At 41.8% G+C, this 13,977-nt stretch overlaps 1 protein-coding gene across 14 annotated transcripts in view; it reads left to right on the forward strand.

Annotated features, from left to right (window-relative positions):
* The window catches only part of NRCAM (neuronal cell adhesion molecule), a 282,635-nt gene that overhangs the window by 203,701 nt on the left and 64,957 nt on the right, over positions 1-13,977 (forward strand). For 9 of the 14 annotated variants that reach the window (XM_078442572.2, XM_078442563.2, XM_078442568.2 and 6 more), the window contains 5 exons: positions 505-705; positions 3,175-3,192; positions 6,093-6,198; positions 8,382-8,578; positions 10,001-10,123. In XM_078442572.2, coding sequence (XP_078298698.1) covers positions 600-705; positions 3,175-3,192; positions 6,093-6,198; positions 8,382-8,578; positions 10,001-10,123 — 550 coding nt within the window. In that variant the 5' untranslated portion in view covers positions 505-599. The remainder of the gene's footprint in view (positions 1-504; positions 706-3,174; positions 3,193-6,092; positions 6,199-8,381; positions 8,579-10,000; positions 10,124-13,977) is intronic. The other 5 variants (XM_078442562.2, XM_078442566.2, XM_078442565.2 and 2 more) reach the window with 1 other exon arrangement.

Here is a 13,977-nt window from a genome sequence, read left to right on the forward strand (position 1 = left end):
CCTCGGGTGTGCCTGCCACCGTAGTCTCAGTGAGGGAAGGGGAAGGCCCTGATTGTTGGCTGTTCACCTGGTAAATGAGTGTTTGGGGTTTGAAGCAAATTTGCCACAGTGCCCTGGACTTTCCCAAAGATAATCTCTAGCATGGAGAAGCCATTAGGCCTTCCCTCTTCCCTCAGTTGCCAATCGATTTATACGCCCAGCTTTTTTTCCTATTAGGAATGACATGGTAGGCCTCCGATATAAAAGCAGATATTTTAAATGGGAAAACCGTAAGGATGGCCAAGTAGACAGATTTTACTTGACATCACTACAAATGCTTCTGACCTGATTTTAGCTGACGTATGAATAAATGATTATTCCAGCCTTGAGAGTTAAATATTTAAACGTTAGTTCCTTTTTGGAGTTCATGTATAATACAGAACTGATTTTCTGTGCTGCAGACTTCCTCTCGTTGCCTTCTTTTTTTTTTTAATACACCATAATTCTTATCCTACCCTTTTTCAGTTCCCTGCATGAACATTATTTAAACGTTGCACGCAAATCTTCTGCGAAAGAATTAAAGGAAATACAGTCTGTGGGTCTCAGCAGGAGTTCAGCTAATGCAGCTTAAAATAATGCCGAAAAAGAAGCGCTTACCTGCAGGCAGAGTGGCCCTGATTCTCTTCCTGTGCCAGATGATTAGTGCACTGGAAGTACCACTTGATCGTAAGTATTAACGTTTCAAAGCTGTTAGGCCTGGGAGTTAAAGCCTCCCCAGCATTTCCCATCACTGTGAGCCGTGTGAATGGAGAAGGTGTCTGTGTGATACTGAAAAGCTAATCAAAATTAATTTGGCTTTTACCTCCAAGCACCTGGTGTTTATAAAGAGTCTCACCATAGAAATGGCCATTGAACTGGTCAGACCATTGTCCCCTCCCTATCATTATCTTTCTTCCTCCTCAGGTGCCTTTTGTATACCATGTGGGGGGGGGGGGATGGAAAAGGAGCGAATTGTGGGCTCCCCTGATCCAACAGGCGACTCTTGATCGAAGCAGTCCTTCAAGAAAACTCAATCACTTTAAAACGGCCATGGGGATGTCCCCACTTATCCCCTTCCCACTACTCCACCCTCTCCCGTCATGCACTCAGGGTGCTCTGGAAAGATTGGGGGATGTTTTCTCAGCCAACCCCATGCTCCTCAGTATCCCCAAACTACCCATAATTCATTTCTCTCTTTTTAAAAAATTTTTAATGTTTATTTTATTTTATTTTTTTTTTGAGAGAGAGAGAGAGAGAGAGAGAGAGAGAGAGAATGAGTGGGGGAGGGGCAGAGAGCAAGGGACACAGAATCCGAAGCAGGCTCCAGGCCCTGAGCTGTCAACACAGAGCCCAACGCAGAGCTCGAACCCTCGAACTGTGAGATCATGACCTGAGCCGAAGTCGGACACTCAACCGACTGAGCCACCCAGGTGCCCCAGTTCATTTCTCTTGATTCCAACAAGGCAAAAGTCCCTTTAAGTAGGAGTCTGGATGTAGGACGTGTGTCTTATCTGCAGCCTAGAGAAAGATCTTTGGCTTAAAAGATGTGATCAAAGACCAAAAGGTAAATTTTGAGAAAAAAACAAGTCATCTGCAAAAACACAATTTAAAATGGGACAGCGGGGACTACTGTCTTAGCCTCCAGCCCCCCCCCCCCCACCCCTTCCTGATAGTAGAGTACATGCTGAGCTCTTCCTTCTCTGGGTGGCCTGGCAGTGAACAATAAAGATAATGCTGGATTCCAACCGGTCCCTTCTCTTGCAATGGAAGCAGAATTTCAAATTTGGACAATTACTGTACTTCAGATTCATCCTTTACTGTTGATCTCCATGACCTCTTTAAATCCATTTGCTTCCTGAATAGGACATCTGCTTGGCAAGCTTTCCAAGGTGCAAGGAAGATAGCACTTTCTTGGGGGCCGTTCCATTGTCGGGAATTTCATTTTTTTGCCAAAGGATGTTGCAAGTGCCAGTGGGAAGACATTAAGAAGGGATGTGGTCTGCCCCGCTCCCTGGAGACCTCCTTTGCCACGCATCTATGGTCTAAAGGACCATATCTAAAGGATAAAATGCAACATCTCGTTATTTATTTATTAAAGTATTATAAAGTATTATAAAGTATTCATTCATTGCCCTTCATTTCAGTTAAAAACAAAAACAAAAACGTATGATTGGCTAAGGCCATTGGAGTTGGATTGCCTAAGTAAGCATTTGCCCTACCAGGAGAGAGACAAAAGCCCTTGAGAGAAATGGGCTTTTGTTCTCTCTTGTGTTAAATATATTCTCCCTTAATCTGACTGCCTAATCTAACCATCAGAGGGGAACAGTCACCTACGGCTAACTCAATTACCGCTGCTAATGGAGAAGAGGCATCACCATGATGAAAAGAAAGTCACGGACAATGCCGCTCCTGTATTAACCTTTACAAGTAGAAGTGACAGGCGGCACTGCAGAATCATTTGAATTGCATGCTAATGTAATTTCTTCCCTGCCCCTGTCCCCTACACCCCTTCTGCATGAGCTGCTCCTTGATGTGGGTCCTAGCAGCCCTTGGGTGAGGAGGGATTCTGAAGCAGAAATATGCTACCGGCTGAAAAGTTCCATTCCCGACCTGGAGACGAACCACAGAAATAGAAACAACTGAAAATCAGTGCTGCGTTTGGCACGGATGGAGCACTGTCACTGTAGTGCTGTCCCATTGTTAGGCATTATGACCACGTGCATAGTGGTGTCTGGGATAATAGGATCAGACGCGACGCAGTATGTGACAACTCAGATTAATTGCAGATTCCAGCTATTTTTCAAATTGAACATAATTACTTGTCCGGCACAACATGTATGGAATGGAATTAGCCATCCCCATTCCTAGAAGAATCCTTTTTTTTTTTTTTTTTTTTTTTTTTTTGCCTACAGCATTCCTTTTGTTCTTCCACATGTTTATGCGGGATCGCTGCCACAGGAGGAAACAAAACCATTATTGGGAGTGTCTTCCTTTTACGACTCCACAACTGCCATTTTCACTGTACTGATTTTTTAGGTCAAACCAAATAGACGAGATACCCCTTTGGTCTCCAGGGTTCTAACGTTCTTATTACTAACATCTGGTTTTCTTTAATCCTGTTTGCCCACTCACCTGCTGATATTGATGGGGAAAAAGCAAAACTTCTTGAAGACTGTAAGTGTCTTTCTGTAATTACTAGGCAGTGTGAAAACTTGACCATGTCTTTGTTTTTGAATTAATGCTGTGAATTGAATGCACAACTTTATGATTTGTGACTAACGTCGTTTTAAGCATGTGCATTTACTATGGCTAAACATTGCATTTAAATACCAAGAAGCAAGTTTAATATGTTCCCTGCATGAATTCTGAGGACTCAGGTATTTACTCTTTCTTTTGCCAATATTCTGCTCTACTAACTTCCAAGCTTTATTCACATCTGATGTAACTCAATGAGAAAATTCACAAAATTTAAAGGGAATTACTGTCTGGTTCTAAATGCCACTAAATGCTTGCTGGGCTTAAGGCTTGTCTTTTGATATCTTTCAGAAGGTGAGCACATATGCATAGGCTTCACCCAAGTCAGCAGCCATATGTACGCCTTGCCATACTTCTTCGGCCTGAGGACTGTATGGACTAGCGTTCCATCCAAATTCCAGTGAATTTGAACATTGTTTTCAAGTGTGCAAATGACAAATAAGCAGTCCCCGCTCACATCGTCTCCGAGTGGCTTGCTCTAAGCAAAACTTCTGCTGTCTTGGGCAGTGAGTGGGGCAGCATCTAGTATCTACCTAAAAAATAGTTAAAAAAAAAAAAAGTTTTCAGGCATTTAAATCCTTTGAGATTGGATTAACCAGGAACACCATGTAAAATCACCTTTCCCCCTATCGCTTCAAAGCATTTGTTCGTTGCCAGGGGACCTACGCGCTATTCAGAGGTGTGGGTACGCAGTACACTCCTGGCAGGTCAGAAATGGCATTGAATGGGCTCTCCTGCAGACGTGTGAACACAAGCTCTGGGTCTGAAACCACCAGACAGACCTCTGTCACTTGCAGAAAAATACGAGGAATTGGACTGAGTCACCCCAACAGTCCCCCCCCCATCGGCCACCTGGGTGTCCACCATTCAGGTGTGAAATTCCAGGCTTCTGTCCGTCATCCCAAACTCTATACTCCCGGAGCCTAAAAGATTACTCAAAGATGAAGCTGGTCCAAATAAAAATGATTGTGATCATAATTTACATATAGCTAACGCTGAACCACTACAGTATTGACATGCCCTAAGAATTTTACACACGTTCTTTAAGTTCATCCTCCTGGTGACCCTTGGAGGTAGACACCATAGATACCCCTTTTAAGCCCCATTTTCCCTCTAAGGAACTAAGGGCTTGCAGCAGTTAAGAAACTGGCTTGAAGTCTCACAGCTGGTAAGAAGCAAACAGACTGGTTCTTAACCCCCAGACCAAAGTGCTAACCAGCACCGGGAACTGATAGGACAGCAGGAGTGAGTGTTCCTTGTAAGGTGGCAGAGGTGAGGACGAGCAGCCGGCTGAGTGGGAGCAGGAGACAGGGGCGGCTCTTGCTAAATGGAGGAGGAAATGATAGTGCTGAGTATCCAGCATTTAGTAGGTGCGCAGTAAGAGAGGGCAGTCATGAGCTCTGCTTTTCATCTGTCCTTTGGGTGTTATTCGGATATTTAGTCAGAGCCAGCATTGTCGTGTCTGTTGTGGTGGACAGCAGCAAGACCAGGGACAAAACAAGCGAACAGAGACACGTTTGCAGATGCATAGGACATTAGGCGCAGAAGTGGTAAAGTTAGCCCTGGCAACAATTAACCACGGTAAAGAAAGACAAGAGCAGAGGGCAATTACTAAGCTTCAGGAAGTGATCGGTTGGCAGGTGGAAGAGGTTTCACAAAGCACAGAGCATGGGCACGGAGGAAAGGGAAGAGCTGGAATATGAACAGCTGAAATGATCTAGGTGGCAGTGGGAGTGGGGCGGACTGTCCTGTAAGGTGTTTAGCAGCATCTCTGGCCTCTGCCCAACACCACTCTCCCCGCCCAGTGGTGACAACCACAATGGCCTCCAGAATGGCCCTGTGTCCCCTGAGGGGACCCTAGGTTGAAAACCACTGGTCTGTGTAAATGGCTTTCCCTGGCATCGTACAAGGCAGTGGCTCCTACAGGGAGAGTTTGGTTCTCTTCTCTGCCATGTGCCTTCCTAGTCAAGCCATTTTGTTGCCCTGAGCAACAAACGAGGTTGAAATAGATTATTTCCCCACTTCCTTCCTGTTCTTACATTCTGTGATTCTGATTTCACACGAAGGACGTGGTGATCTTACGAGTAACTTGAGCACTGGACATGCAGATACCAGCTTCCTTAGGATTTAATTGTTCTGGGTCAGAACTCAGAATGTTCCTCATACGATTTGAAAATGAATGATCGGATAACCCTTTAAAGAGCAAAACAGAAATGCTGTCTCCTGTAACAGCACATCCCAATTCCGCTGATCTTCTAAAGGAGACTGTTTTATCTTTGCTGCTGGTAGTCACCTACCACCTGCCTCTAATAAGACATGCCGACTCTCTGATTTAACCATTTTTAAATGGTAACTTCTCAAATTGATTTGTTCCCAATGTATATTAATTTACATTGGCACACTAATGAACTATAAGTCAGTTACTCTCTCCTAAGAAATGCCCGTTTACCTCCTAACTTAAATTTTACTAAGAAGCATTATTTGAGCCAAAAAAATCAGAAGAATTTCTCATTGTTACATCAGAAAAGAAACTGTCTTAATATCAAGCTTGTCTTGGTGATTGTTTTTCCAAACTCTTAGTTGGGGAAAATGGGCTCTGTGAGTCCATATAAAGTCACCAAAAGGAAGTTGTGCCTTGACTTCAGAGTTTTAGGAGACGTTTCGCTGAAAATCTAATGAGGTTTGTGCTGCCACCGTAGAAATTGCTAAAAGCATTTGGAGCATATTTAGTGTGGGGTGGGTGACTTGGATATAGACAGAATGATTTTTACAATGATCTTAAATGATTTATTTACATTATTCTTCTTTCTACAATTAAGTGGTACAGCCTCCAACCATTACTCAACAGTCTCCAAAAGATTACATTATTGACCCTCGAGAGAATATTGTGATCCAGTGTGAGGCCAAAGGGAAGCCTCCTCCAAGGTGGGTGTGATTTCTGCTCTGTTCCACAACTGGAAATAAATATCGCTATTAATATTGAAGTTAATTTCAGGTCCTGCCTATCTCTGAAGTATCATGTGTAGGCTCATGGTTTTGTCTTTCTGATGAATAAAAGTCAGAGTGTTCTTCTTGGAAACCCACATAAATTGCATTTCTGTACTCACACCCTTCACAAAATGCTCAAAAAATGGTAGCAAGATGTGGAGGAAAGCCTTCTTCTAATGGCTCTCCTGCCCTTGTAACATGGATGCACCCATTTTTCTCTGGGCCTCGTTTCTTCATCTGTAAAATAAGGAAGTTCAATTTAGTGACTTCAAAGATCTGTGCTTGCTCTGGAGAGGTCTATAAAATAGCCCTAAGTGGGTTTTCAGACTTGGCAGGGCTCAGCACTCCGGATTCTCCATATGGATCTTGGCATGAGCATTGCACAGCATTTTAGAGGTGGGAGAGACGTGAGAGGTTATCTGGTCCAACTGATAGATTTTATAGACGGGAAACTGATGCCTGGTAATGCTTGGCAACGTAGCCAAGGTCCCTCAGCTGATTAGCAAATACTGTCACTTCTGCAGTAACATATGGGAGTTTAGGAGAGTTGGGTTACTATTATTAAAAAAGGCGAAAGATTTATACGATCTGAAGAGAAACCAGAGTATAGGGTTACTATTATTAAAATGTAATGTGGATTTTTAAGTAAGAAGGAAGTGAAAGTTTCTAGATTTTTCATTTCCTTAAATTTTTTTTGATGCTTATGTTTTTTTGAGAGACAGAGCATGAGTGGGGGCGGGACAAAGAGAGAGGGAGACAGAATCCGAAGCAGGCTTCAGGCTCTGAGCTGTCAGCACAGAGCCCAACGTGGGGCTTGAACTCACTAACCGTGAGATCATGACCTGAACCGAAGTCAGATGCTTAACCGACTGAGCCACCAAGGTGCCCCCTAGATCTTTCAATTCTGAGTCTATTGCCAGGCTTACCCAATTGTCACAGATTGGCATCTGAGAAAAAGATTACCTGGTAAATACTTAAGTATGTCAAAAACATCCATCAGAGGTTTGCTTCAAAGCAGTCCGTTCTGCCGTATTATTGGAAACCTCTGGTACTGAGCCCGAATGTGATGTCATTTCATGGAGTTCCCCTTCCATTTCACACTGACGTAATACTTCCTGCGACTCCCTGTAAGGCAGGATTTCTCCCCCTCAGCACTACTATTTGGGGCCAGATAGTTTTTTGTTGTGGGGACAGGGCTGTTGGATCTTTATCAACATTCCTGGCCCCTGCCTCCTCCGTGCCCCCCCATCCCTTGCCACCGCCTGCCCCCAGATGTTGGGTCAACCACTGACGCAAGGATAAGCAATGGGAAGAGAAATCTAAGTGGTCCAGGAAAACATAGTGAAGTTTCGAGATTCATGCCTTGGTATGAGCATGGCCACTTTAATGTATGACTAGTTATAAAGTACTTAATTACATGGGCGCGGTGACTTCTATAAGGCAGTCTTTTGTATAAAAAAAAACTGAAAAAGAAGAATTTCAGTTGGCAATTTGGAATACTTCCTAAGAAATTTACAAAACCATCTCTAGAACTGAAAATTCTCAAAATGTATTTTTTAGCGAGTTACCACTTTTGATAACCAACCTTGAAAACACAACTGAACTCCTCCTACTTCGCCCCCCGCCCCCAACTTACACTTTGCATTTCAGTAACTTGAAACTGCTCTGATCACTTTCAAACGCACACATGTATTAGTACTTGGGAAAGCCTTTCTTGTCACGTTGCAGCCCAGGGCAAAATTTTATAGACAGGTTATCAACTCTGTGAACAATGGAGTTTACAATAAAAATGCTAATAAAACTCTAAGAGAGCGTGCCCTGGAGACCTACTTTCTGTATTTTCTTTGAAAAATGACAGGCAATTTGTGTGATGATTTCCTTGAGACAGATTTCAGCTAGTTCCAGTGAAGACATGTACCTTAAAATGTATGGCCAGCACTTTTTTCTAAGTCACGATTCAGTGAAACATTTTAGGTATGGAGACTGTCGCTCTTTTCCTGAACATTACCATCTAATTACTATTTCTGGAAACCTACAGAACTGCTAGGAATTTGTTGAAGAGTAAGTAATCCTGTTTTTTCTTGACTGTTAACAAGCTTAATCCTTTATGTGTTGGGTAGCTTCTCCTGGACCCGAAATGGGACTCATTTTGACATAGATAAGGACCCTCTGGTCACCATGAAGCCCGGCTCAGGAACCCTCACAATCAACATCATGAATGAAGGGAAAGCAGAGACCTACGAAGGGGTTTATCAATGTACAGCCAGGAATGAACGCGGAGCAGCAATTTCTAATAATATTGTTGTCCGTCCATCCAGTAAGTGGGACTTGTCCATCCAACAGGACCGTATTTAAAAGGTGGCTCTGAGACTCAGCATCTGTCACTTCATCCAGATGCTGACACAAGAAAGCAGTGCCATCGATTCTAATACTCTTACCTTGTTTTGCATGAAAATTATAGCTCCTTTTCACTGTACCCTAAGTTCCTCAGCCCAGTGCTTTGCCAACCCAGGATGTGTTTTTGGCAAGTCCAGAATAAAAAAAAGCACCAGTAGTAAGAAAAGCGTTTCTTTCCTGATAATTGTAAGTTTTAAAAATATGAACTTTCTTCAAGGTTCTTATGATTGTTTGCTGTCACAATAAATTGATCAAATTATTGATTATCAATTTCCTGAATTGATCAAATTACTAATTTCTCACATATCTTGTGTATGGACCAACTTCTGACAGCCAGATGGAAATAAATTCGTTATGAAATGGCTAATGGGTAATTAACATTTTCGTTTCAAAGATTCACTGGAAATAGAGTGGCCTCAAGCCTCGATATTGTTATGGCTCTTTTTACAGTAGTTACTACCGTGGTGTGTCAACAACGTGTACTTAAACAGCACGTATTTAAAGAACAGTAACCACTTGCAATTCTGGTCATTTTAAAAACTGTTTTTATTCCCTGTGTTCATTATTGGAAAAAATTACAAATAACAAAAAAAGAAATTGAAATCCTTCCACTCAATCTAGTAACCACTGCTCTTTCCATGTTTTCTAGGCAGATATGTATGTATGTGTTCCAAATGAGCTCATTCTGAAGTACTATTTTATAACCTATTCTGACTTACCTGCAGATAATATATATTCTCATATCAATCTTATTATAAATAAAGATACTTAATATATAATATTGTATGATACTCACAGGTGTATATATACAATTATTTAACAAATCTTTTGACATTTGGTGTTCTCTAGTCTTTTTTTTTTTCTTTTGAGAGAGTGAAAGAGAGTGGATGCACTGGGGAGGGGCAGAGGGTAAGAGAGAATCTCTTGCACGCTCCGTGCTGAGCGTGGGCTCGATTCCATGACCCTGGGATCATGACCTGAGCCCAAATCAAGAGTCAGATGCTCAATCAACTGAGCGCCCCGGATACCCCTAGAGTTTTCCATTCTTTTGTGAAGAACACGCTTATAGCGAAATTATTATGTATCTTCGTAATGATTTATTGAATAATACAGATTTTTAAACATGGAGTTGCTGAGTCTGCATTTATACTATTAATGGCAGTGAGTGAAAATCATCACATTTTGACTTTTAACATTGTATTTAAAAATTATTCCCTTGTTATCTTAATGCCTATAAATTCTGAGTTACCGTTTCCCCAAAAGTTTATTTTGTCTTTCTTTCCAGTGCTCTTTTTATTTTTCAATGCAGAGATAACTTAGAAGTTATTATTTTATATCCTAGGGTCACCGTTGTGGACCAAAGAAAAACTTGAACCAATAACACTTCGAAATGGCCAGTCTCTGGTCCTTCCCTGCAGACCCCCACTTGGATTACCACCACCTATAATATTCTGGATGGATAATTGTAAGTTTAAAATGTTTTTAAGTTTATTTATTTATTTTGAGAGAGTGCGTGGGAGGGGCAGAAGAAGAGGGAGAGAATCCCAACCAGGCTCTACACTGTCAGTGTGGAGCCTGATGTGGGGCTCAAACTCATGAACCGTGAGATCGTGACCTGAGCCAAAATCAAGAGTCAGACTCTCAACCAACTGAGCCACTCAGGCAACCCAGATAATTGTAAATTTTAAATATATGAACTTTCTTCAAGGTTCTTATGATTATTTGCTGTCACAATAAGTTGTTAGCTCTCGTGATTCATAAAACGTTTATAAAATGTTTCAGAGATGCTCAGAATAAATACTCATTGAAAGAAACAACATGTCATGTGCAACATGATTTTCTTGAGCACCTACTGTGAACTGGACATTGCTCTAAATAAACCAAATTCCCAGATTCCAAAGCAGACTCCAGGCTCTGTGAGCTGTCAGCACAGAGCCTGACCAGGGCTCGAACCCACGAACCGCAAGATCACTACCTGAGCCAAAGTCGGAGGCTTAACCAACTGAGTCACCCAGATGCCCCTTCAAGTTTTTGTTTTTTTTTATCACCAACAACAACTAATATTTATTGGGTATTTACTAAGTGCAAGTCCCTTTGCTGAGATCTTTATGTAAGTTATCTCACCAGTTTTTTACAACAACCCCATGAAGCATGTCTGCTATATTCTTTTACCTTTTATTTAAAAAAATTTTTTTATTGGCATGTAATCAACATACCATGTCCTGTTAGTTGCAGGTGCACATTATAGTGATTTCATATTTTTATACATTATAAAATGATCCCCACGATAAGCCTAGTTACCATCCGTCACTGTACAGAGTTATTACAATATTACTGACTTATTCCCTGGGCTGTACATTACCTCCCATGACTTACTTATTACTGGAAGTTTGTACTTCTTAATGCCCTTCATCTATTTTGCCCACCTTACAACCCCTCCTCCTTCTGGAAACCAACAGTTTGTTTCCTGTATCTGTTTTGTTTTTTAGATTCCACATATAAGCAGAATCATACGGTATTTGTCTTTCACTGTCTGATTAATTTCGCTTAGCATAATACTTTCTGGGTCCATCCATATTGCCGCAAATGGCAAGATCTCATCGTTTTTAATGTTGAGTGGTATTCCATTGTGTGTGTGTGTGTGTGTGTGTGTGTGTGTAGATATATATATATATATATATATATATATATATATATCTCACATATATGTATATATATGCCACACGTGTGTGTGTGTGTGTGTGTGTGTGTATATATATATATATCTATACATATATATACCACTTCTTCTCTAATCCATTCATCTGTCGATGGACACTTGGGCTGCTTCCATATGTTGGCTGTTGTAAATAATGCTGCAGTAACATGGGGGAGTATATATCTCTGATTTTCATTTTCTTTGGATAAGTACACAGAAGTGGAATTACTAGATTGTAGAGTAGCTCTGTGTTTAAGTTTTTGAGGAAATTACATACTATTTTCCGTATTGGCTGTGCCAGTTTACATTCCCGCTAGCAGTGCATGAAGGGTCCCTTTTCTCCACCTCCTCTCCAACACTCGTTTTTGTTTTTTTGATAATAGCCATTCTGACAGGTGTGAGGTAATTAAACCTGTGGTTTTCATTTACATTTCTCTGATGAGCATCTTCTCATCTTCTCATCTTTTCACCTTTATTTTATTTTATTTTATTTTATTTTATTTTATTTTATTAAGGTGTATTTATTTGTTTTTGAGAGAGAGAGAGAGAGAGAGAGAGAGAGAGAACAAGCCAGGAAGGAGCAGAGAGAGGGAGAGAGAGAATCCCCAGCAGGCTCTGTGCTCTCAGCGCAGGACAGGGTGTGGGGCTCGATCTCACAAACTGTGAGATCATGACCTGAGCAGAAACCAAGAGCTTGATGACTGAGCCACCCAGGTGCCCCTCATATTTCTCCTTTTAGATGAGGAAACCGGGGCACAGAGAATGGAGTCATCCATTAGGCACTTGAATATATGTCTGCTCCACCCCTAACCTTGAGGGAGTTTGTTTTTTTTTTTTTTTTGCTGCCTCTCCTGCCCTCCCAAACCTCCTGTGCTAATAGTTTCTTAAAGGGACACGTGGTTCTGCTTGGTGATAGGGAAGCCAGGGTTTAGGATGTGAGGGGCCTGTAAGAGAGCCAGGTGTAGAGACCAGGAGCCCCCCAGGGAAACCTGGGGGAGAAACCAGCCAAGCAGATAGATGAGAAGGAGAAGTCACTGAGGTAAGAAGATAGAGCAGGGTCCTCGGGATAAAGGGAAGCCAAGTGTCAAGAAGTCAGAACAATCAACCATTTCAAAAGGTCAGATAACTTCTGATCCGACTGAAAAACAACTATTGAATTTGGCAACATGGAGATCACCGTTGACCTCGACAAGAGTCCTGTACGTGGAATGGTGGGAAAGAATGCAAAATATCTGTAGGGAATATAGTCTATTTTCAGCAACATGATTTCCTCTGAATTCACAGACGGTACACATTACTGAAGAGAAAATTTAGCTCTGATATTTAATTGCCATATTCAACTCTTCTATGAAATTACTCCAAGAAAACCTCACAATGCAATGAAAAATAAACATACAAGTGCATAAATGAGCAAACATATTTTCCTGTTACTGCATAACAGCTTTTTTTTAATGTTTATTTTTGAGAGAGAGAGAGAGAGACACAGAGCATGAGCAGGGGAGGAGGGGAGAGAGGGAGGACACAGAATCTGAAGCAGGCTCCAGGCTCTGAGCTGTCAGCACACAGCCTGACACAGGGTTCGAACTCACAAACTGCGACATCATGATCTGAGCCAAAGTCAGACGCTTAACCGACTGAGCCACCCAGGCATCCCCATAACAGCTTTTTAACAGGTTTAGAAAGAAGCGGCAACAAATCAAATATAAATGAGCGGTGTATGACATCAAAAATAACAGTATCCAAATGTCAACTGTCCAAACAAGGCCCAGTACTTGGTTCTTCTTCAGAAATGATGACCTTTTCACTTAATAAGTAGACAAATACATGCAAAGTTTCACAATCACGAGAATATGTCTTTTTTCCCATATTGCACTGCTGGCTGTGTAATTTACATACATTTTAGGCTGTTGGCAAAGCCTTCACCTTTCAAATGAAATTGCATCTGGAATACGAGGGAAAAAAATCAGATTTGTGTAGCATTCTTCTTGCAAGATGACGTTGTCAAGTTATTCCTATCTGCATGCATTTTTTTTCTAAGTATAAGGCAAAGGCACTCTATGGGCAAGTGCTAGCACCCTCTCAAAGTCCTGCTCCCGTTAATTTGATCTGCCAACACCTATCCGTAATAAAATACAGCAGGAGGATTAGAAAAGAATAAATGTGTGCTTGTCTTTAACTCTTTGTATTCATTCAATAAATGTACCGTATTTTCCTGAGTTATTTTTAAAACAATCACTTCCGTGGGGACTCGTGGCTTATAATCATGGGTTTCCAACCACCCGCCAGACCCCCATCTTGACCAAGAACTTGACTGACATGGCTAACCAGTGTTCTTTCAAACTCTGGCTCTGCATTTCCCTGCCCAAAGGAGCTTCAGGCCTTCAATCAGAATTCTGCATTTTGTGTAATGTTAGGTGGGACACCTTATGCAGGGGGAGCCACTGCTTGGCTCAGACTGGAGAATTCTCCAGAAGATAGAACACCCGGCCCGGAGCTGCGAGGATGGACAGGTTTCCTAGTGCTCTCATTTCAGAGGCACAGAACTCTCAGGGCTCTGGGGACTGGGGCAGAAGCTTCAAGCCCAGTGTAAATTCATGCGTAGATCAGAGGCCCCACTTCTC

This window comes from Panthera onca, chromosome A2 (assembly GCF_046562875.1).
Source record: "Panthera onca isolate mPanOnc1 chromosome A2, mPanOnc1 haplotype 2, whole genome shotgun sequence".
NCBI classification, from domain to species: domain Eukaryota; kingdom Metazoa; phylum Chordata; class Mammalia; order Carnivora; family Felidae; genus Panthera; species Panthera onca.